At 38.5% G+C, this 25,839-nt stretch overlaps 1 protein-coding gene across 1 annotated transcript in view; it reads left to right on the top strand.

The window, feature by feature from the left end:
* MAP3K5 (mitogen-activated protein kinase kinase kinase 5) overlaps positions 1 to 25,839 on the top strand; it is a 228,197-nt gene that overhangs the window by 110,669 nt on the left and 91,689 nt on the right. Inside the window, exons 8-10 of the mRNA XM_040239312.1 lie at positions 11,387 to 11,499; positions 21,917 to 22,076; positions 24,999 to 25,152. Of these exons, the coding sequence (XP_040095246.1) occupies positions 11,387 to 11,499; positions 21,917 to 22,076; positions 24,999 to 25,152 (427 nt within the window). The remainder of the gene's footprint in view (positions 1 to 11,386; positions 11,500 to 21,916; positions 22,077 to 24,998; positions 25,153 to 25,839) is intronic.

Raw genomic sequence — 25,839 nt, 5'->3', positions numbered from 1 at the left:
AGGGATGAGTGAGAAAGAGAACTGGATGTTTGCCAGGCGTTATGATGAAAAGGAAAGGAGCCTTTGGAAGAACAGTAGTGATTTTGCTTGGTGAACCAAAGCAATTTGTTTCCAAATCTGGCTGACTATCAGAACTACTTGGGGAACTTTTCAACAGTGCAGAGTTCTCTGTCTCTGGAAATATCGCTTACTGGATCCATTTTATTGAATAGCTAACCCATAATTGATATCGACTTTTCTTTTTTAATTAAATATTTAGACTTTCCCCAGATTTTGCTGCCAGTTCCTTCTTCCTAAATGTTTATTGTTCTTCATATCCTTAAAGATTAAGTTTAAACCCTTGGCCTTACCTCCTCTTCAGAACTTTCCCAAATCTATCTCTTCCTATCTTCCCAGAGTTCTTTGAGTAAGAGGTTTGCATTTTAATTTAAGAGAATTGGCAGTTATTGGAAGGATACATTTAGATTGGTCATAAACATTTGAAAACTATTCACTCTCAGGAGCAGTCAGATAAGTGCCCATTAAAATCCTGAGCTGTGCTCTCTTGTTATTATCAGTTAGCAAAAATGAAAATAGATGAGAATATTTTGGCATGAGTACAATGTAAAAATCTCTTATGCTGCTCTTGCGAATGTGAATTGGTAAGACCTTTCTGGAAAGCAGTTTGGCATGATGTATCAAGAACCTTGAAATAATTCATGTTCCTTAGTCCAGTTACCTCCTTTGTAAACTATCCAAAAGAAATAGCAGATATGGAAATGAAGATATGTTTACAACGCTCACTACACTAAATTTTATGGTATTGAAAAACTGGAAAAACAGTAGGGAAACTGTTAAATGGAAGGATATCCTCAAGTGATGGAATATCATTCATTCGAAGTTGTGTGTTTGGAGGGTTGATGGTAGCAGTATACATAAATAAACCTTACCATTTTAACCGTTTTTGAAGGTATGATTCAGTGGCATTAAGTACATTCACCACGCTGTGCTTCCATCACCGCTTCCCGCCTCACAACCTCCTCACTCTCAAAACTCAAACTCTATACCCATTAAACAATTTTGGATTCCCCCAGCTCCTGGCAACCACTATTGCACTTTCTGTCTCCATGAATTTGATTACTCCAAGTATCTCATGTAAGTGGAATTATACAGTATATATCTTTTTTTGTGAATGGCTTATTTCACTTAGCATGACATTCTTAAGGCTCATCCATGTCGTAGCAGTGGGGCATCCCTCATAGCTCAGTTGGTAAAGAGTCTCCCTGCAATGCAGGAGACCCCAGTTCGATTCCTGGGTCGGAAAGATGCGCTGGAGAAGGGATAGGCTACCCACTCCAGTATTCTTGGGCTTTCCTTGTGGCTCAGCTGTAAAGAATCTGCCTGCAATGTGGAAGACCTGGGTTTGATCCCTGGGTTGGGAAGATCCCCTGGAGAAGGGAGAGGCTACCCACTCCAGTATTCTGGCCTAGAGAATTCCATGGACTATACAGTCCATGGGGTTGCAGAGTTGGACACAACTGAGCAACTTTCACTTTCATGTTGTAGCTTGTGTCTGAATCTCCATTCTAAAGGCTGAATAATATTCCATTTTATGTACATTGTCTTTACCCATTCACCTGTCAATGGACATTTGTGTTTGTTTCCCCCTTTTAGCTATTATGAATAAATATTCCTGTGAGTACGGGTGTACAAATATCTGTTTGAATCCTCTGTTTTCAATTCTTTTGAGTATAAGCCCAAAAGACGATTGTGGTTTTAAATAAATACTTAATAGTAACATGCATCATGATATCATATGAAAATTTAAAAAACAGGTTTAAATTTTATTTATTTTAAAATTTAAAATAGCATGATTCTTGTTTTTGGAAAAATATGTACATAGTAAAAGGACTGAAAGAAGATAGCTAGAATTTTGACTTTTTAAACTTTTCATCCTGACTTTTCTATTACAATAAAATTATATACAAATAAGCTGTGTGAATTGGAGAGGGTTTCCCCATCTCCAGATCAAATTAACAGAGTGATTCAGCACTAATTTTCGTTTCATGCTGTCTTGCTTTACTTCTGAGTTATTTTGTGAGTGATAATTTCAGAAATATCCCTAGAGATGTAAAGCACCATGAAATTCTAATTTAATTACTTGTATGTCTTACAGAAAGAATCACAGCTGTTATATCACAAAGGAGGAAATTGACAGCTAAATAAAACTTGAGCTTAGTTTCTTCTTTGGTGGAAAATAGATGCTCTTTAGCTAGAAACAATTGATTCAAGAATATTTCTTCTATTCTTTACTTGGTTGCACATCTCAGTACAAATGCAAAAGTGAGCTAAGTTCTTATTCTAAAGACTCATCACTCTGTTAACAAGTACTTAGTTTTTTTAGAGCTAGTTGCAATCAGGTGACAAACACAATGCTGATATAAGGCAGTCCTTGAATAAAAATCTGTTGCTCTGAAAGCTTGGACAATAACTTTGCATCTCTTCAATGTAATAATGAATTGAAGATTACAAATTATTTATCCTCTTTCAACACATATTTAGTACTAAGAAGAAAAAAATCAACAATACTGTAAATAACTTTAGTTACTCAAATATGCTCCCTAGAATCTTCTTAGATGTCTGTTGCCATCCTTAAGATTTGTGTCCTTCATGAAGTCTTAATTTACCTTCATGCTAAGTTGCTTCAGTTGTATCTAACTCTTTGCTGCCCCATGGACTATTGCCCACCAGGCTCCTCTGTCCATGGGATTCTTCAGGTAAGAATACTCGAGTAGGTTGCCATGTCCTTCTCCAGGGGATATTGCCAACCCAGGATTGAACCTGTGTCTCCTGCAGCTCTGCACTGCAAGCAGATTCTTTACCACTGAGCCGCTGGGGAAGGCCTCTTATCATTTTATTGCTATATTTTTATAGTTTTATATTATTAATCATTGTTTATATATTTCTTTGTGTAAGGTCTCACCTACTGTTCATGTTCATTTATCCTCTTGCTAGTTAAAATGTAAAGTTTTCAATGACCTAAAACATTTTTGGTGCATTTTTAGAAATAATTTTATTGATCTATTTATTTATTTTTGGCAGTGCTGGGCCTTCGTGGGTGCAGGCTTTTCTCTAGTTGGTGGTAAGCAGTGGCTACTCTCTAGTTGTGGTGTGTGGGCTTCTCACTGCAGTGGTCTCTTTTGTTGTGGAGCATGGGCTCTAATGCATCTGGGCTTCAGTGGTTGCAACAGGAGGGCTCAATAGTTGCAGCTCCAGAACTCTAGAGCTCAGGCTCACTAGTTGTGGCTCAGGGCCTTAGTTGCTCCGCAGCATGTGGGATCTTTCCAGACCAGAGATCGAACCCTCGTCTCCTCCATTGGCAGGCAGATTCTTTACCACTGAGCTACCAGGGAAGCCCTCTTTGATTCATTTTTATGGGCACATCCAGTGGTATTGCCATGCCAGTCTTTTAAAAATTTAGTCTCTAATCTAATAAGATTGATCAAGTACATTTTGTGACAAACGCCATTCTTTCCAAGAGTGTATCAATACCTGTTTCTGTAGTGTATAGAATCCAAACTTTATTTTTAATGTAAAAGCAGTTCTCTCTATTTTTATTTCTCATTATTATTTTTCCTGTTTCACCCAATTCCTTTTTACTAAAAAAACAAAAGCAGAAGTAATGAAAATGGACTAAAAGATTTTTTTTTTAACACACACCAAAGAGTAGGCAAAGTTATATAGAGAAGAGGGCTCTGGTTTGAATCTGGCAGAAGTGGGTAAAGTGCCTGCTCAACCACTTTTAAACTGAATGACTTAGTATTTCCATTCTGCAGAGTTCTGATTAGTAAACTTGAGAGAATCCTCCCTGCCTTAAGGAGCTGTATAAATTAGAAATATTATGCTTGAAGCATCAAGTGCAATGCCTGTACCTAGTAGGTGCCCAGTCATGAGAGGCAGCTATTATTTTTGTGTCTTTTACTATGTGGTGGTAACCACAGCTTCCTGTGGTAGAGAATATCATCAGTGCTCTATTGTATTGTTAGAAATATACTGTCCCTGTTCATAGGAAGGTTATATGTTTCCACCCCATGATACCAGGTTCTGATTTGTATGTTGGCTGATGCTTTTTATCAGCAGAAGCTTTAAAAGCCATGTCATTTTTCCTTAGCCGTTTTCTAGAGAAAGCAGCTCCTTCAGGCTAGGTCTCAGAGGGAAAAAAGTGTCAGGCAGAGCCAAGCCAGCTGATGCAGAAATTGGCAAGCCACTGGGGTTTGTTGATCCTTGGCACATTTACACTAAAATGACTGATACATCTTCTTTAGCTGCAATGGATTGTTTCATTATTTTAGCCTCCGTATGCATTCTTCTCTGGGCTTCCCTGGTACCTCAGCTGGTAAAGAATCTGCCTGCAATGCGAGAGACCCCAGTTTGATTCCTGGGTCAGGAAGATCCCCTGGAGAAGGGATAGGCTACCCACTCCAGTGATTCTTGGGCTTCCTTGGTGACTCAGACGGTCAAGAATCTGCCTGAAATGCAGGGGACCTGGGTTTGATCCCTGGGTTGGGAAGATCCCCTGGAGGAGGAAATGGCAATGCACTCCAGCATTCTTGCCTGGAGAATTCCATGCACAGAGGAGCCTGGTGGGCTAAAGTCCATGGGGTTGCAGAGTCAGACACAACTGAGCAACTAATCACAAGCACATGCATTTTTATTAAGTTTGAATTTAAAGAAACAGTGAAATGATAATACATATATGGAAAGTTAGCACCAAGGGACACGGATACACCAGTGATAAGGATTATCATGCTCTTTAAAATAAGCTTCAGTAATAGCATGAAAAATGAATCACATGCTGCATTTTCAGAGGAGACTCTCCTCTCCCTAATAATAAATTAAAGGAGTTTCTCATATAAGTGGGCAACAATGAAAACTATACAAACAATATCTTTAATATTTTTATTAAACAATACATTCTAGTAACATTAAAATAGAATGTGGTGAAGGTACTATGCAGTTCAGTAATGTGATCTAAGGTGGTAGCTCTCTGGGCTTATGGTTTTATCAAGATTAGGATTTAGCCTACTAAGGAAGTGAAGAGATTATTTTTTATATGACCTGCTGTATTTATCACTTGTCACAGCCTGGCTCTTGGTAAGAGGTGGGTGCAGGTTTTCTTCATGCAGCAGGTATTTTGAAATCACCTGCAGCGAGCTGGGTTCCTGCTGAGTCAAGTGCTGAAGATTTAGTCTTCAGCAAGACTTGCAAGGCCCCTGCTTTCAGACTGCGTACAATATGAGAGATAGATGGTAAAAACAATAATTTCAGATTGTTATCAATTCTGTAATAGTTATAGAACTATTGTTTCCTTTTTTTTTTTTCCTTGTGCCATACTCATCTGTGAATTTCAGGAAAATTTTCCAGTTCTCCTAAGTTGCCATATTTATTGGCTTAAGGTTGTTCCAGATATCCATTTACTTTCTTTTTAATGCTTATATACCCTTGTGTGCTAAGTCACTTTGGTCGTGTCCAACTCTTTGTGACCCTATGGACTGTAGCCCTCCAGGCTCCTCTGTCCATGGGATTCTTCAGACAAGGATACTGGAATGGATTGCCATGCGCTCCTCTAGAGGATCTTTCAGACCTAGGGACTGAAGCCACATCTCTTAAGTCTCCTGAATTGACAAGGCGGGTTTTTTACCACTAGGACCACCTGGGAAACTTCCCTTGTGTCTTCAATGGTAAAGAATCTGCCTGCCTGCAGGAGACATGGGTTCAGTCCCTGCTTCAGGAAGATCTTCTGGAGAAGGACATAGCAACCCACTCCAGTATTTTTGTCTGGAGAATTCCACGGATAGAGGAGCTTGGCAGGCTACAGTCCATGGGATTGCAAAGAGTCGGACATGATTGAGCAACTAACATTTAATGCTTGTAGGACCTATACTAATGTCCCCCTTTTCATTTCTCTTTCTGTCTCTGATGAGCAGTCTTTATAGAAGTTTATCAATTTAGTTAATCTTCCCCTTTTGACATTGTTCATTTTCTTTATTGCACATCTATTTTCTACTTCATTGATTTCTTTTATTATATCTTCCTTCTACTTTATTTTGGAATATGTGCTGTTTTATTTCTAGGTGGAAGTTTAGAGCATTGATTTTTTTTCACCCTTGCTGCTTTCCCAGCATGTGCATTTAAAGATAAAAATTGTTCTGCATCCCAGAAGTTTTTGATATATTGAACTTTCAATATTGTTGAGCTCAAATACCTTTTAATTTTCAACGTGAATCTTTGAACCCTGGCTTATTCAGAAGTAGGTTGCCCAATTTACAGATATATCTTTCTTGTTCTCCGGTTTTATTCTCCTGTAATAAGAGGTGCCTCGTAGCCCCAGAAACAGTCCACCATTGTTGGCTGTAGTGTTCCATGTAAGATAGTTCAACTGACCTGCCTAATCATGATATTCAAATCTTCCATATCACTGATATTTCTTGTCCAGTTGTGTTTATGTCTTGCAATTCATTTTCTGTTTATTTCATATCTTCTTCACTGTTTATTTCATATCTTTGTTTCCTTAGTCCTTCATTCCCCCGTTTTTTCTATTAATTTAGTGTTGCATTTTATACTCTGTTAACACTTTAGTCATAGTAAAGAACCTGCCTGCCAACGCAGAAGATGTAAGAGACGCAAATTCAATCCCTGGGTTGAAAGAATCCCTTGGAGGAGGGCATGGCAACCCACTCCAGTATTCTTGCCTGAAGAATCCCTTGGACAGAGGATCCTGACAGTTGATAGTCTATAGAGTCGCAAAGAGTCGGACACGACTGAAAGAGCTTAGCGCACGCGTGCACACACACACACAATACTCTTTATATTATGCTTTTAGGAGTTCCCTAGAGATGACCATCCACATCCTTGACTCTTAAAGTCTACCTTAAATTTGTATTTTACCACTTCCTTGAAGAGGAGAGAAACTTCAGCCATCCAGTCGCTCAGTCTTGTCTCTTTGAGACCCCATGGACTGCAGCACATCAGGCTTCCCTGTCCCTCACCAACTCCCAGAGCTTGCTCAAACCCAAGTCCATCCAGTCGGTGATGCTATCCAACCATCTCATCCTCTGTCGTCCCTTTTTCCTCCTGCCTTCAATCTTTCCCAGCATCAGGGCCTTTTCCAATGAATCAGTTCTTCACATCAGATGGCCAGATTATGGAGTTTCAGCTTCAGCATCAGTACTTCCAGTGAATATTCAGGACTGATTTCCTTTAGGATGGACTGGTTTGATTGACTGATTTCCTCTAGGATTAATTGGAGAGAAACTTAAAGCAGAATAAATATTCAGTAGTTTTAAAATTGCTAATATCTTCCCCTGATAACTCAGTTGGTAAAGAATCTGCCTGCAATGCAGGAGACATTGGTTTGATTCCTGGGTTGAAATGTTCCACTGGAGACAAGATAGGCTACCCACTCCAGTATTCTTGGGTTTCCCTTGTGGCTCAGCTAGTAAAGAATCTGCCTGCAATGCAGGAGACCTGTGTTTGATCCCTGGGTTGGGAAGATCCCCTGGAAAAGGAAAAGGCTACCCACTCCAGGATTCTGGCCTGGAGAATTCCATGGGCTGTATAGTCCATGAGGTCGAAAATAGACACAACTGAGCAACTTTCATTCTCACTTCAGTACTCTTTCTGATGCTCCTTTTGCAGTTCAGTGCTTCCAAATGGACTCACTATCCTTTAGCCTGAATGCTTTTAATACTTTTTGCATGCAGATCAGTTGGCAACCAATTCTGCCAGTTTTTGCTTATTTGTACCTCTTCCTTTTTTTAAAATCACTCTAAATATGTCATTGCATTATCTTTTGGCTTCTATAGTTTGTATTACAAAGCTATCAATTTTATGCCATAGTTTGTATTGCAAAGTCAGCTATCAGGTTTGTCAATAAAATTGCTATAAAATTGCAATAAAATGCCTCCTTTGAAGGTAATATATCTTTATCTCTGGCTGATTTTAAGATTTTCCTCTTTGTCTTTGATTTTAGCATTTAGGCTGTGCTTATTTTATCTTATCCAGCTTGAAGTTGAGCTTCTTGAATCTCTGTGTTAATGTTTTCGACAGTATTGGAGTATTTTTGGCTTTGGGTCTTCAAATACTTCTTGTATTCTGTATTCTCCCTTCCCTCTTTCTAGGGCTACCATGATACATACGTGATACAATTTAAATGGTTACATAGCTTTCCAACAATTAGAATGCATTTTGTTCCATGCTCAGTTCAGTTCAGTTCAGTCGCTTAGTTGTATCCGACTCTTTGCGACCCCATGAATCGCAGCACGCCAGGCCTCCCTGTCCATCACCAACTCCCGGAGTTCACTCAGATTCACGTCCATCGAGTCAGTGATGCCATCCAGCCATCTCATCCTCGGTCGTCCCCTTCTTCTGCCCCCAATCCCTCGCAACATCAGAGTCTTTTCCAATGAGTCAACTCTTCACATGAGGTGGCCAAAGTACTGGAGCTTCAGCTTTAGCATGATTCCTTCCAAAGAAATCCCAGGGTTGATCTCCTTCAGAATGGACTGGTTGGATCTCCTTGCAGTCCAAGGGACTCTCAAGAGTCTTCTCCAACACCACAGTTTAAAAGCATCAATTCTTCAGCGCTCAGCCTTGTTTATGGTCCAGCTCTCACATCCGTACATGACTACTGGAAAAACCACAGCTTTGACTATATGGACAAAGTTGGCAAAGTGATGTCTCTGCTTTTCAATACACTGTCTAGGTTTGTTATAGCTTTCCTTCCAAGGAGCAAGCATCTTTTAATTTCATGGCTGCAGGCACCATCCAACATGATTTTGGAGCCCAAGAAAATGAAATCTGTCACTGCTTCTACTTTTTCCCCTTTTATTTGCCACGAAGCAGTGGAACCAGATGTCATGATCTTTGTTTTTTTAATGCTGAGTTTCAAAACAGCTTTTTCAGTCTCCTCTTTCACCTTCATCAAGAAAGAGGCTGTTTAGTTCCTCTTTGCTTTCTGCCATTAGAGTGGTATCATCTGGATATCTGAGGTTGTTGATATTTCTTCTGGCAGTCTTGATTCCAGCATGTGATTCATCCAGACTGGCATTTCTCATGATATACTCTGCATATAAGTTAAATAAGAAGGGTTACAATTTTTCCAATTTTGAACCAATCAGTTGTTCCATGTCTGGTTCTAACTGTTGCTTCTTGTCCTGCATACAGGTTTCTCAGGAGACAGATTAGGTGGTCTGGTATTCATATTTAATGCTTTTTCTTAGTGTAAATCCATAGATATGGAAATATTGTGTCAATATGTGTGCATTGCTTTTTTTGACATTTTACAATTTTTGATAGATATTGGCAAATTTCTGCTAAGAAATAGTATATTAGTTTACTTTTCAATGTGTGAGAATTCTTACTTCCTTAAGACTTTCTCCTCAATATGCATCTTATTTAGAAGTGTTCTGAGCCATAAAAAATATAACTTATTAATTTATTGGCATCTATATTTTGCTTAAATTATTTTAAATTGTATTGTTTATGGTAACAGAAAAAACAGATCTAAGCCCATTCAATTTTTTCAGTTTGGTTAGTTTGGCACATAGGAAATACTTATCAGTATTTACTGATTGATTTAGGATTATCTTGCTTTTTACATCTTCCTTTGAATTTATTAAGATAATTTTTCCATGATTTTTTCTTTCAGTAAAAATGAAAAATGTATTTGTTGAAAGATATTTCATGTATTGATATGAATTGGTAGAAAGTATAAATTACTGGTAGAAAGAAAGGTATTAACTCCTTTCTTCTCCTATATCTTTTATATTTGGACTTTCTACTTGCCTCTGAGAAAACACAAAGACCTTTGGATTTTGTATGAGTCTAAAACTTATAAATCATGTCTTTCCTTGATATGACCTGCTTTGGATATCAGCAATCTGGGTTACATGGTTTTTCCATTTTAGATTTGGTAATGGCAACCCACTCCAGTGTTCTTGCCTGAAGAATCCCAGGGATGGGGGAGCCTGGTGGGCTGCCGTCTATGGGGTCGCACAGAGTCGGACACGACTGAAGCGACTTAGCAGCAGCAGCAGTAGCAGCAGTAAACTCCTGTACTTCTGGAGAGAAAAGAAATTCTTCTTGATCATGAGCAGTGATGCAGTTAGAAATATTTGTTTCTTATTCCACATGCAAAACTGTTCAAGCCAACTAGTTAAAGTTAATACTTGTTTGAATTTTGTTTCTTCTCAGAGATACTTTTCCTGATTAAAAAGTAAGACCCTTAAAAGGGCACGCGATTCCCAATATTCAGAAAATATATACTTATCCTTTTCTTTTTAAGTTTACCTTACCATTTTAAAGTACAGAAAATTTCAAGTATGTATAATGGCCAAGAATGTACTCCAATGTACACCATTGGGCCCACTGCTATTTTTGCAATTCCTATCTTTCATTTCAGTTAATGATTTTAATAAAAATGCTTTTATCTTAGAATTCTAATGTTTTTCCCTAAGTATCTCTTTATTGTATCATTAAATGTTTATTCAGTAGGTATTTAGTCTTTACATTTTTCTCAACCTGGTTTTTAAAGTAGAGATTTCATTTTTCATGCTTGTCTCAGTTTTTATTAGTTACTAGGCCATTTATGTTAATTTTGTTCTTCATGCTCTTAAATGAAATAATATTGAATATTATTGCCTGTTAAATGATGTATATGAGGGAACCCTTGAACAGAACCTACGAAGTGTTACCTTGAAAATATAGTGGATGCACAGGCCCTGAAGCCTTTTCAAATGTTGAAGCATTTTTAAAGGTAGATAGATTCATGCACATCCAGAAAATGGTTCTTATTCTCTTTGAGCGAAAACTAGTATGCACAAGCACCATCACTCTTTTCCTAATTTCTTATTGCAATTGACATTCTTTATTGTATTTTTATATCACTCTTAACGAAAGTGATTGTTTCAGTATGTTATGTAGGTAATATTCCTGATTGCTTTGTGTATTGTTTTTACTTTGTTTACTTATAAAACTTTTCAAAAAACAACAAATATGCACAGGGTTCTTATCTTTAAATTTTCACTGTTTATAAATGCTTGCACACACATACATACATTCTGTCACATTCCTGGAAGACTGTTGAAGAGAGGATTTTTTCTTAAAGACTGGGGCTGCTATGGTGAGGCTGAGTTAAGTGGGGGGAATGCCATGTTGCTGAGGGTGAGGGTATGCAGTTACTTAAGCATTAAATCCTAATAGCACACTAGATTCTGGGGTGAAGGCCAGTGGAATGTTTTTACTTGCTCAGGCCTTGGAGTTATGCAAACAGAAGCTATTGCAAACTCAGAGTTTCATGATTGAGAAAGTAAACTTGTACATTTGTGGGTTTGTTTTTTTTTTATAGGTTCAAAAAGGCATTTGAATCAGAGCCAACACTACAGTCAGGAATTAATTATGCGGTCCTCCTCCTGGCATCTGGGCACCAGTTTGAATCTTCCTTTGAGCTCCGAAAAGTTGGTAATTACAGCTTGATGTTTTACATGGAATCAAAAAAGTGGATCCAACTCAGTGCAAAGAAAAAGGATCTTTCATAGATCGTTCCTTTGATTTCTGTCTCATCTGACTTCCTAAAAAAAAAATTATATCTCTTTATTTAATGTTTCATGCTATTGTGCAGAATCCTGATATTGGGATGTAATTAGGTTTTTAACTTATTTCACCTGATTCTAAAAATCCCCTAGTTGATATTTTTTTATTTCCTCTCAGTGTGTGTGTTAGTCTTTCAGTCCTGTCCAACTCTTGGCGACCACGTGTACTGTAGCCAGCCAGGCTCTTCTATCCATGGGATTCTCCAGATAAGAATATAGGAGTGCATTGCCATTTCCTTCTCCAGGGGTTTTTCCAGAGCCAGGGATCCAACCCGGGTCTCCTGCACTATAGACAGACAGTCTTTACCTGCTGAGCCACCAGGAAAGCCCATTCCTTCTCAAACTCATATTAGAAATAGGGGCTCTGCATTTAGCCCCCAACTCCCAAATAAGGTAGTATTCTATGGAACATCAGGAAAGTTTCCTCTTTCTGGTTAATTTTGTTTTCCTGGTGCTGAAAAAAAAAAAAAAAAAAAAAGAGGGAAAGAAAGACTTCTGATACTCCCTCTTTCTGCTTCTCACGCACACCTGCCCTATGACTTCAGCGTTGTTAACTGGTAAAGCCTCCCAAGACCCGAGAACAACAGGCCAAGCAGATGGAGTCTTGGCAGTGACTGGTCTCCTCAGAGACCACCTCTGAATTGTAGCCATTGATAGAATGTGCTTTTGTCCCTTTTATCAGTGGACATTGTCTTACACGCTGACCCTTCTTTGGGATTTTTTAAAGATTAGGACATCTTAAGTGAATAACTTTTGTGTGATTTCCTTAGTTCTTGCTTTGATACTGTTTTTAAGGTTCTAGATAATGAATACTGTGTAAGGTAGTAAAATTTTCTATCTCTTGAATGTTGAACTGTCTTTTTGCAGAGAACCTTTCCAACTCTCATAGGAGTTTTTACTACAGACAGAAATGTTTTTCCATAGTTTTTGTAGAGGAAAAAAAATTGATCTTAGTGAAGCTGTGAATTATATGTAGATGAAACTTTTCCTTTAAGATTTCTAACTGGAGATTGTTTTTAATCTTTCATAAAGAAAAAATGAGCCCTGGGTGTTTTTTTACACTATTTGGGAAGGGCTAATTAAATAACCATATGTATATTCTGGGAAATCTTTGAAGGCAAGTAAAGTTTGAGTATTAAATTCTTTTTAAAAGCCCAGACTAAAAGAATGATACAATGTCGCTGCTGGATTGCAGTGGTATTCAATGCACAAAGTTTTATTTTAATTCATTTTTTTAAGCTGGTAAATGAAATCAGAAAAAACACACTGCAGTGTGTACTTTTCAGAAATTATCATCAGAATAAAATTCTCCATCTAAAGTTATTTTTAAAACTCTGTACTGATCCTTATGTATTGAGCTCTCCTGGTAGCTCAGTTGGTAAAGAATCTGCCTGTAATGCAGGAGACTGAGTTCATTCCCTGGGTTGGGAAGATCCCCTGGAGAAGGAAATGGCAACCCAACCCAGTATCCTTGCCTGGAAAATCCCATGGACAGAGGAGTCTGGTGGGCTGCAGACCATGGGGTCGCTGTATTAGTGATTTAAAATGACTTGTATTACTCTGTTCTTGAACTTGAGGTTGAAGCCTCCAGATCATTACAGAAATTGACATTGATTTGCATGTGTAGATAGAGCAGTAACATAGTGGTTTGAAATGAACATGTTCTAAATTCTCTTTTCTAAGTTAAATGTAGATTAAGATGGTCAGCACTCTTCTAAGGGAGTAGATCTTAAATGTTCTCATTACAAAAACAAATAGAAATTATATGACATGATGGAGGTGTTAGCTAATGCTTATAGTGATCATTTTGCCAGATACAAGTGTATCGGATCAACACACTGCACATCTTAAACTTACACAATGTTCTGTCAATTATGTCTTTGAAGAACTGGAGGGAAAAAATGGATGATCAGCACTCTGAGGTTTGAGGAACTGTGATTAATGGAACTCTGTAAAGGAAACACACTTCAACTTTTTCCAGGAAGAGCTCATTCATAATACATGTTGAACAAGCATTTGAAAGCAAATGAAGTTGAATTTTTAATTTGGAAATTGCAAAACTTACACAGACTTAAAATATGACTTGACAATGAATTTTTAGTTCCCATAAAAGCTAAATTTAAGGCTTCTAAAATACTGTGATATACACTATAAAATGTACGTCCTTAAATAACTGAAAGGGGCTTCCCAGGTGGCTCAGTGGTAAAGAATACGCCTGCCAGTGCAGGAGACATGGGTTCTATACCTGGGTCATCCTCTGGAGAAGGAAGTGGCATCTCACTCCAGTATTCTTGCCTGGGAAATCCCATGGACAGAGGAGTCTGAAAGGGCTAAAGTCCATGGGGTTGCAAAAGAGGCAGATACAACTTAACGACTAAACAATGACAATACTAAAAGGCACTTAAAGCTCACTTAGATTCTATTCATAAATTATGCTAATAAATATGCTGCTACTGCTAAGTCACTCAGTCGTGTCCGACTCTGTGTGACCCCACAGACGGCAGCCCACCAGGCCCCCCGTCCCTGGGATTCTCCAGGCAAGAACACTGGAGTGGGTTGCCATTTCCTTCTCCAATGCATGAAAGTGAAAAGTGAAAGATAAGTTGCTCAGTCGTGTCCAACTCTTCACGACCCCATGGACCGCAGCCTACCAGGCTCCTCTGTCCATGAGATTTTCCAGGCAAGAGTACTGGAGTGGGGTGCCATCGCCTTCTCCGGCTAATAAATATAGGTTGACCTAAAATTAACATTTATATGGTAAAATAGGATTAAAGGGATTTTCAGGGAAAAACAGGTTGATTAAATAAATGAATATTTTAACATAATAATTGTATTAATTAAAGTAATTAACTTACTAATTAACAACATATTTGAGATATTTTAAAGATGTAGTTGCATTCTTCTTTAAATCATAACTCAGTTCTTGAGTTCTGATAGTATTCATTTTTCTTTATGAAATCTTTTCTTTATATGTATTTTGAAATTTATTTTATTTATAAAGGGTAAAGAATGAAAATTAAGATGTCATAAGATGATTATTAAGCCTGGTTTTCAAACATATTATCTTAAAGAATTCTAATGTTAAGAATAATTCTTAACTGTTATAATCTGTAACCAAAGAGTGTTAATTCTAGTTGTGTGTTTGTTTGAGGTTATGGCTAATTGTTTCATGATCTGTGTTTTCAATATCCCAGTTTTTGAGTAATCATTGGTGTTTATACTGTTTAGAACTAGGATTTGGAAACAACCGCATCTTTTATCTTTATCCTTTTTTCAGCTTCACAAGACTTAAAATTAATAATCAAGCTTTAGTTAAATAAAAGATGTTTCTCCCGTGTTCTGTGGAATTTTCAACCATGAGACACTTTATGAGATGATGATGTAATAAGAGAACAGTGTGATTGTAATTGAGACAAACCACTATTTGAATCTTATTTTCAGGGAGCCATAAAAGTAAAATTTGTGTTACTGAATATAAAAATCCATGACTCCAAAAGGATAATCAAGAAAAAGAAATCAAAACAAAAATAAAATCCATCACCAACCACAAAACAACTCATTTGCTGTCAATGGAGGTGACCAAATTCTCAGAAAATTTGAAATTATAGGGAACAAAGCACACTACTTTCCCTTCCTTTTAAAGGGATACTATAGATCATCCCTGGAGAAGGAAATGGCAACCCACTCCAGTATTCTTGCCTGGAGAATCACATGGACAGAGGAGCTTGGTGGGCTACAGTCCATGGGGTCTCAGAGTCAGACCCGATTGAGGAGAGCGCAGATCATCCAGTTGAGGAGGTAAAGCTCTTCTTAAGATATGCTACATACTAACTGTATATTTTTAAGAACGTATTCTTCAAAGGAATACTAGCTGGTAAAGTAGAAGAACTGATAAAACTGATAATGATAGTGAGGCTAAAATAATGATTCTGACAAGGATCATCAATTAGAACTAACACCGTTAGGATTTTTTTTTTTTAATTTTCATTTGCCATATTTACAAGAAACCCAAGCTCACCCACAAATTGCTTACCAATCACAAAGAAACAATGACCCATACAATTCATTGTATATATCCCCTCCAGGGGTCCAGCTGTCAGTGATCCACCCAGCATGGCCTGGTGGCTGGACGTTTGCCAGCTGATACAGAGAACGTGAAATAAGCAGCATCTCCTGTGAAATGTTCTTGTTCAGTCACCCAGGCATGTCCGACTCTTTGCAACTCCATGGACTGCTACATGCCAGGCTTCCCTGTCCTTCACTATCTCCTGGAGTTTGCTCAAACTCATGTCCATTGAATCAGTAATGCCATACAACAGTCTCATCCTCTGTCACCCCCTTCTCCTCCTTCCCTCAGTCCTATGAAATAGTCTCACCAAAAATGTTTAACCCAAGCCTTAAGATTTAACAGTCAGTTAACAGAATCACAGTTGGATAGAGAAATAAGTCAGACAACACCAAGAAATGGTATCAGCCGGATCCAGAAGGTAAAGACATTCTACAGGACTCCCTGCCTGGTCAGTGTCATGGAGAAAAGTGTGGGTGGATTGGTTAGGTTAAAAGACATTTCAGTTCAGTTCAGTCGCTCAGTTGTGTCTGACTCTTTGTGACCCCATGAACTACAGCACACCAGGCCTCCCTGTCTATCACCAACTCCTGAAGTCCACCCAAACCCATGTCCATTGAGTTGGTGATGCCACCCAACCATCTCATCCTCTGTCGTCCCCTTCTCCTCCTGCCCTCAATCTTTCCCAGCATTAGGGTCTTTTCAAATGAGTCAGCTCATTAGAGACATTTTTTTAAAATGCAATTAATGATCCCCGTTTGGATTCCAGTTTGAAAAAACAAAGAGAACAACAACAACAAAAAGCTATTCAGTTCAGTCACTCAGTCGTGTCTAACTCTTTGTGACCCCATGGACTACAGCACACCAGGCTTCCCTGTCCATCACCAACTCCCAGAACTTGCTCAAACTCATGTCCATCCAGTCAGTGATGCTATCCAACCATTTCATCCTCTGTCGTCCCCTTCTCCTGCCTTCAATCTTTCCCAGGATCAGTCTTTTCCAGTGAATCAGTTCTTTGCATCAGGTGGCCAAAGAAATCTGGGGAACAATCAGGGAATTTGAATCAGGACCAGATATTAAATAATATGAGAGAATTATTATTTTTATTAGGTGCAATAATCAAATGCGGCTTCCTTTGTAGTTCAGTCAGTAAAGAATCTGCCTACAATGCAGGAGATTCAGGTTCGATTCCTGGGTCTGGAAGATCCCCTGGAGAAGGAAATGAAAACCCACTCTAGTATTCTTGCCTGGAGAATCCCATAAACAAAGGAACCTAGAGGGTTATAGTCCATGGGGTCGCTGGAGTCGGACATGACTAAACGGTCACCACCAAGGATTTGGGAACATGAAATCAGTTACTAAAAATATCTAACTATCTAAAGACCTGTTCCACCAGTTTCCCTGGAGCACAGAATGCCTCATTCTCCACCCTGAATTCCCCTCAGGGGGTGTTGAAGCTCAGCGCCAGGGTTCAGTCTCCACAGAGGCAGATGTCAGATGCCCTTGTTGTTGTTCAGTTGCTGACAAGTGTTCAAAAAAATGCTCAAGTAGAATGTGTGGGAGTGAAATCTGTAATTTTATTTGAAATGGTTCAGCCAAAGTATTCAGGGAGATGAAGCAATAGCAAAATGTTAACAGTTGTTGAAAATGTGATCCCTGTAGTATTTTTCTACTTTGATGTATGCTTGGAATTCATCACAATGGAAAGTTAAACTGGTAACAATCTAACCTCCACCGGGGCTGTGCGACCTTCAACAAGTTGCTCAACATCTCTCAGCATTTTTTTCCCATCATTGCCAAAGGGACTAATCTTTAACTGATTGTGGTGGTGTTGGTTTTCAGTTGAGTCTGGCTCTTTGTGACCCCATCGACTGCAGCATGCCAGGCTTCCCTGGCCTTCACCATCTCCCAGAGCTTGCTCAAACTCATGTCCGTTGAGTTGGTAATACCATCCAACCATCTCATCCTCTGTCATCCCCTTCTCCTCCTGCCTTCAATCTTTCCCAGCATCAGGGTCTTTTCTAATGAGTTGGCTCTTCCCATCAGGTGGCTGAAGTATTGGAGCTTCAGCTTCAGCATCAGTCCTTCCAATGAATATTCAGGGTTGATCTCCTTTAGGATGGACTGGTTGGATCTCCTTGCAGTCCAAGGGACTCTCAAGAGTCTTCTCTAACACCACAGTTCAAAAGCATCAGTTCTTTGGTGCTCAGCCTTCTTTATGGTCCAATTCTCATATCCATACATGACTACTGGAAAAGCTATAGCTTTGTCTATACAAACGTTTGTCAACAAACTAGTGTCCCTGCTTGTAATACATTGTCTAGGTTTGTCATAGCTTCTTCCAAGGAGCAAGTGTTTTTTAATTTCATGACTGCGCTCACCATCCACAGTGTTTTTGGAGCCCAAGAAAATAAAGTCTGTTACTGTTTCCATTGTTTCCCCATCTATTTGCCATGAAGTGATGGGACCGGATGCCATGACCTTCGGTTTTTGAATGTTGAGCTTTAAGCCAACTTTTTCATTCTCTTCTTTTACTTTCATCAAGAGGCTCTTTAGTTCCTCTTTGCTTTCTGCCATTAGGGTAGTGTCATCTGCATACCTGAGGTTATTGATATTTCTCCCGGCAATCTTGAGTTCTGTTTGTACTTCATCCGGCTCAGCATTTCCTGTGATGTACTCTGCATGTAAGTTAAATAAGCAGGGTGACAGTATACAGCCTTGATGTACTCCTTTCCCAATTTTGAGCTAGTCCATTATTCCATATCTGGTTCAAACTGTTGCTTCTTGACCTGGATACAGGTTTCTCAGATAGCGGGTAATATGGTCTGGTATTCCCATCTCTTTAAGGATTTTCCAGTTTATTGTGATTCACACAGTCAAAGGCTTTAGCATAGTCAGTGAAGCAGAAGTAGACTTTTTCTGGAATTCCCTTGCTTTTTCTATGATCCAACAGATGTTGGCAACGTAGTCTCTGGCTCGTCTGCCTTTTCTAAATCCAGCTTGAACATCTGGAAGTTCTTGGTTCATGTACTGTTGAAGCCTAGCTTGTGGAATTTTGAGCATTACCTTCCTAACGTGTTAAATGAGTGCAGTTGTGTGGTAGTTTGAATGTTCTTTGGTGTTGCCTTTCTTTGGGATTGGAATGAAAACTGATCTTTTCCAGTCCTATGGCCACTGCTGAGTTTTCCAAATTTGCTGGCATATTGAGTGCAGCACTTTCACAGCATCATCTTTCAGGATTTGAAATAGCTCAACTGGAATTCCATCACCTCCATTAGCTTTCTTCATAGTGATTCTTCTTAAGGCCCACCTGACTTCACACTCCAGGATGTCTACTTCTAAGTGAATGAGCACACCATCATGGTTATCTGGGTCATTAAGACCTTTTCTGTCTAGTTTTGTATATTCTTGCCACCTGTTCTTAATATCTTCTGCTTCAGTCAGGTCCATACCATTTCTGTCCTTTATTGTGCCCATCTTTGCATGAAATATTCCCTTGATATCTCTAATTTGTGTTGTTGTATGGGTTGAAAAGAGTTACCTTTTCAGTGTGCCATGCTAGTGCTAAGCATATAATGAGTGTTCAATAAAAATGTCCTACCTTTCTCTGTTCAAATAGCTGCTGCAAAATATAAAAACTATGATGGAAACTAAACTATTAAAAATCTTCAATCCTTAGAAGTCAACTAGTTCTAATTAGAGCATTGTCAACATTAAATTGCCTAAACAGATGATTGAATCAAAGAACTGGTATTTAAAACAGCAATGATATGCTGTTAATTGCTTATAAATTTTGCCAGATTTTTTTAAATAGTGAAAAATAGCCAGATAGTAAGGACTTGGTAAAAAGATAGAATCATCCATCAGCAATAGTGCTTTAATAATTTGGCCCTAGTGATCAAAAACCTTAAAAGTGCTATAGCCTGAGACCAAGCATAACACTACATCTGAGACTCTATCCTGTGGAAGTAATCCTAATTATGGAGCAAATATTATGTACTAAAATATTTATTCCTCTGTTCCTTGGATGAGTGGGTGGAGGGGGCTTGGAGAGAAAGAGATCCTAAATATAAAAAATTAGAGCCATATTCTTAACTCCAAACTTAAAAGACTACTATCTCATGTAGAAACAGGTTTCATACATCATGTGGAAAGACCATAAATGCTAATTCATAAAAGATATATAAACATATGAAGACAGTCAATCTCAAAGGTTTTAAAAAAAAAGCATGTGTCCTTTTGTTCTCCATTACATTGGCAAAGATGAAAGGACATAATATTACCTATAGTGTATGCTCAGCCACTCAGTCATGTCCAACTCTTTTCGACACCATGGACTGTTGCCTACCAGGCTCCTCTGTCCATGGAATTTTCCAGGCAATAATACTCGAGTAGGTTGCCATTTCCTATTCCAAAGGATAGTCCCCACCCAGGGATCAAACCCACATATCTTGTGTCTCCTGCATTGGCTGGCAGATTCTTTACCACCGCACCACCTGGGAAGCCCACTACCCATAATATCAACACTAAAATGAGCATATCTGTGTCCCCAGCAAGTCCAAGTTGAGGATTTTATTACAAAGAAATAATTGAACAAGTGCACAAAGCTATGTGTACAAGAATATTTATAGTGATAAAAAGCTACCATCTGCATTTGGGTAAATAAACCATGACCCATCTGTATACTAAAATACTATTTGCCATTAAATAAAAAATACATTTTGTCCAAATGCTAAATGATTCAGAGTCACATCATGTGACCAAATTATGCTAAGGCCAAAGTTAAGATGACCCTCATGGAGTGAACTTCTAGCATGCAAGAATAAATCTAAATTTTAATTTTAAAACTAATATAATTTTACTGTTAAACACTTTTATGGTCCCTGTTTAAATGTTTAAATGGTCTGATGCTACCTTGGTCCTACATTCATTTTTCTGAAAGTGTGAAACAAAAAAAAATATTCATTTTCAACTGAGGTTGACAGAGACACACATTTTTAGTATCTAATTTCCCCCCTACACTTTCTTCTTCCATTTATATTTGTTGTATTTTTTCTGTCCAGATAGGATGTCATAGATGTTGTTGCATACACGTGCAGTCTTTTTTCATCTCATGAACTTTTAAGGTGGCAAAGCTGTTCTCTTTTTAAATTATCATCACAAAATGTGAAGAATTCCCAAATGAACTTTTTCCTAAAATACTCATGGCTTAAGTGGAATTATATAATAAAAAGCAGCATAAGGTTTTTTAAAAGTTGTTTCGTTTCATGAAAGCATAATTTTTTTTTTTAAAAAAAAGGTAAATTCATGACTCTCAGTAAATATGAAAGGTTCTATTTAATTCAGTGAACATGGAAACAGTAAGAGGCTATGTCCTGTTTAAAGTGCTTTTAAGAAGCTAATGTTAGTCATTCATTCATGTCTGATACTTTGTGGCCCCGTGGACTGTAGCCTGCCAGGCTTCTCTTTCCATGGAATTCTGCAGACAAGAATGCTGGAGTGGGTAGCCATTCCCTTCTCGAGGGGATCTTCCTTGGAGATAAGGTCATCATAATTTAAAGAAATCTTAGAATCAGATTTCTGAGTTTGATTTTTTTTAAAGCCAGTTTATGACCAGCTGGTTATAAATATTAGATATTGTTTCACTAGACAGAAATTATTTGGATATCTACTGAGCAAAGCGTAAATTAACAAGTGAACTTCTCTAAGCCTGAGATCATTTAGTGTTGCTGTTTAGCCGCTAAATTGTGACCAAGTCTTTTGCGACCCCATGCCTTCTAGCCCACCAGGCTTCTCTGTCCATGGTGTTTCCCAGGCAAGAATACTGGGGTGAGTTGCCATTTCCTTCTCTAGGAAATCTTCCGACCCACGGATGAAACCTGCATCTCCTGCATGAGCAGGTGGCTTCTTTACCGCTGAGCCACCAAGGAAGCCCATATACCAACATACATAATAACTCTGGAATGCTGTGCATCAATGTGAAGTTGGCAGTTATTTGGAGGTTTTCAAATTGAAGGGAAATTATCAGTTTTTTCTGTGTACCTTTCTGATTAGTCTTTTTTCTTTCTTTTACAATGAACTTAAGCCCTTTTAAGAATCAGAAACTTAACAAAGGTATTTTAATCTGAAAGGAGGAATGAAAGGTTACTTTTTAATAAAGAAGTCAGCTATGCATGCCTGTGGTGTATTGGTAATGTTCTTTTTCCTATTCATCTTCTAGGGGTGAAGCTAAGTAGTCTTCTTGGTAAAAAGGGAAACTTGGAAAAACTCCAGAGCTACTGGGAAGTTGGATTTTTCCTGGGGGCCAGTGTCCTGGCCAATGACCACTTGAGAGTCATTCAGGCATCTGAAAAGCTTTTTAAACTGAAGACACCTGCATGGTAATAGTAAACTGTTAGACATTTATAGATTTATTTTTTTATATAAAAGCTCCTATCACTTGTTTCTAAATTGTTAAATATGTTGAACTGACAACTAGATGATTTATTTGCTTAGAGACTGAAATACACAATCTAGAGGGAAAAATGATTGATGCTCATAAACAAAATGTATTGATTGTAGGTTCTGATGACTTTAGACACAGGTGGTATCCGATGGCCACCAAGCTTAGCCTTTCCATCACACAGACCAGCCCCCTAGCCCAAGTTGGCCGGTATCTCCTACTTGAATCATACACATGCCTCCAATTTTACACGTGTAGCTCTAATCAGCAGATTCACAAGCTTCTTTCTCAGCTTCCCAGTCTCTGCTCCAAACATGCACCCTTTGTTTCCTTCATGATCTAACCTCCCTCTTAGGACTCACATTCTTGAGTTGCACTTCTTCATTACTTAGAATTTCCTAACACTTTTAGATGTTTCATATATTATGTGTGTTTTTCTAATTTCAAATAGTTCTTGGGATGCAACCAAGTCTCATCACTATGGATGTGGTAACTGGAAAGATTAAAACAAAATTCCATCTGCATTTGAGATTATTTTTAGTGCTAATTTTATTATGCATCTCATGTAATGATTGACTATTAGCTTTAAAGATTTTTAAAGGTTAACTGTGAGATGTAGAGAACAAACATATGGGCACCAAGGGGACAAAAAGGAGTGGGGTAAATTGGGGAGATTGGAATTGATATATATACACTATTAATAAATACCATGCGTAAAATAGATAATGAAATAGAACCTACCGTATAGCACAGAGAACTCTACTTAATGCTCTGTGGTAACCTAAATGGGAAGGAAATCCAAAAAACAGGAGTATTTGTGTACGTGTAGCTGATTCATTTGGAGAAGGCAATGGCACCCCACTCCAGTACTCTTGCCTGGAAAATCCCATGGACGGAGGAGTATGGTGGGCTGCAGTCCACGGGGTCTCAAAGAGTCGGGCATGATTGAGCGACTTCACTTTCACTTTTCATTTTCATGCATTGGAGAAGGAAATGGCAACCCACTCCAGTGTTCTTGCCTGGAGAATCCCAGGGATGGGGGAGCCTGGTGGGCTGCCGTCTATGGGGTCGCACAGAGTCAGACATGACTGAAGCGACTTAGCAGCAGCAGCAGCAGCTGATTCATTTTGCTGTATTAACAGAAACTATCACATTGTAAAGCAACTATATGCTAATAAAAAATAATTTAAGAAAAATAAAGTTTACCTGGGGTATCAAGAAAGGCTCAAAGCAGCTCAGGACTCAGGCCACTGATGCTTTGTCATCAGAGGGACCATTTGAGGAGATGCCCACCACAGTAGACCTTCGTGACCTCTTAAAGCATTTGGTCACATTCAGGTCTCCCTCATTGGCAAATGCTTCCCGGCATCACTCCCATAATGATCTTTCTAAAACGCATGTCTGAGCCTCCCCCACTGAAATCTTTAAATCAGTATACTTTAATGACTCCTCACAGCCTAAGGGATAAAGTCCACCTCCTTGGCGTGGCAAAGAAGGTTTGCCCTCAGTCACTAAACCTCAGTCCTTGTCACACCCCTAGGTTTACACTGCTCTCTGTTTACACTGAGATGCAAGGTTCTGGCTTCATGCTGCTGTGTCTCAACACGCGAGGAGCATCGCCTTCCAGCCCTCTCCTCCACCTGGGGAGCTTTCGCGGGTCATGTCTACTCCTAAATCCCACGCCAACCTAAGACCCTTCCCCGCAGCCAGACAGAAGGTGGTGGATGTTGTTACATATACTTCTGTGTGTGATCCACTCATCTCCTGAAACTTTCTTCTTCCGTGTTTAGTCATATTTCTACTGATACTGCTTTATGACTTTTGTCAGTTTTATCTCCGTGAGTTAAAGCTCCATGGGCATTTATTTCATGGTGCTCAGCACCTTTTACATTTCTGTCTCCTTGGCCCTGCGTGCAGCTTGAGGCCAGGGTTGTACTGTCATTCAGCAAATGACATGAAAATAAATGAACCAATAAATGCACACATATCCCATGCGGTCAAATTGGTTGTTTCTTTATGATGACTATCCTGATGATGGTTGAGGAGGAGGCTGGAGCCCAGAGACAAAGAGTTTCAATTAGAGGTTTCTTGGCCTTTGTTAACAAGAAAACGGGCATTATTTTGTGCAGTAGTGACAACTACCACAAAACAATGTTTTGTTTCCATTAATTTAATGTTAATTCCATGTGTGTAGTTTATAGTTTACAAAGTGCTTGCATGGCCATTATCTCATATAATTATCTTACTCCTCATATTTTCCTGACTTTTTCCTTCAAGGCAACATCTGTCTTGCAATTTAAGGAAGTTCATATAATGCATATGAGCTGAGTTACTTGAGAGCAAAGTAATATTTCTTATGATGGGTCTATTTAGAAAGATTTCCCAAGGGAACATATTTTAAAGCAAATGCATTAACACTTTCTTAAATATAATATAGGCATTACTTTATTTATTTTTTTAATTTTTAAGATATTTATTATTGTTTATTTATTGGGCCCCCTGCATTGGAAATGCAGTGTCTTAGCCACTGGACCACCAGAGAAGTCACTAGGCATTACTTTAAAAGTCATGTTTTAAGCACATGTTTTGTTCAGTCCAAGTTATGTAAGCTGTCTAAGCCTTAGTTTACTCATCTTTATAATAGGGGGAAAATGGCCTACTTTATTGCATTTTTGTGAGTTTTAAATGAGATAACATGATAGTTCATGACATGTAACAAAAAATGAATGAAGTTTGGTGACTTGGCTGGTATAATTATTAATGCCATGTTTAAATTACCTTTACAGAGTAAGACTGGGATATGTGGGAATAGGTAGTTCTAAATTTGCCTATTACAAGTTTTATATCGTTTAATTTTTAGGTATCTCAAGTCTATCGTAGAGACAATTTTGATATATAAGCATTTTGTGAAACTGACTTCGGAACAGCCTGTGGCCAAACAGGAACTTGTGGACTTCTGGATGGATTTCCTGGTCGAGGCCACAAAGACAGATGTCACTGTAGTTAGGTTTCCAGTAAGTACTCTTCACTTAACTCTCAGGACGTTTATGTTTTGTTTCCTTTATTTTAGGAACATCTTGCACTTGTGATTGAAACAGTATTAATATGCTCTTTTTCATGCACAGCAAGTGAAGATGGTCATCTGGTTAAAAATACTTATTTTCTACAAATTGGTGTACTTTAGCTTATTTTTAAAAATAACTGTCACAGTCAGAGAAAGAAGATATGCTTTCATGTTTTTGCCATGACACTTGGTGGTTTCCTTTGATAATCTGTAATGTGTGCTTTCCCAGGAAAAGATTATCTCTTAGCTCAAGAAGTCAAGATATCTCTTCAGATCAGATGAATGGGTGCTTTTAATTCATATTGCAGTTTTGTTGACATTGTCACCGTCAATATCATCAACATTATTGTGGTGAAAAGTGTCAGGCTTGCCTGCATTGTTACTCTATCACTACCACTTACTACCCATGTGGGCCAGAGTTAGATGAGGCGTCGCTTTTTACAGTGCTTTAGAGCAGGAATCCCCAACCTCTGGGATCTAATGCCTGATGATCTGAGGTGGAGCTGATGTAATAATCATAGAAATAAAGTGCACAATAGATGTAAATGTACTTGAATCATCCTGAAAGCTCCCCACCACCACCACCCCCGGCCCTGCCACTTCATCCATGGAAAATGTGTCTGCCATGAAATTGGTC

Source organism: Oryx dammah, unplaced genomic scaffold (assembly GCF_014754425.2).
Source record: "Oryx dammah isolate SB20612 unplaced genomic scaffold, SCBI_Odam_1.1 HiC_scaffold_4, whole genome shotgun sequence".
NCBI classification, from domain to species: Eukaryota; Metazoa; Chordata; class Mammalia; order Artiodactyla; family Bovidae; genus Oryx; species Oryx dammah.
Note: the sequence above shows the minus strand (reverse complement) of the source record. Positions and strands in the feature narration are given on the sequence as shown.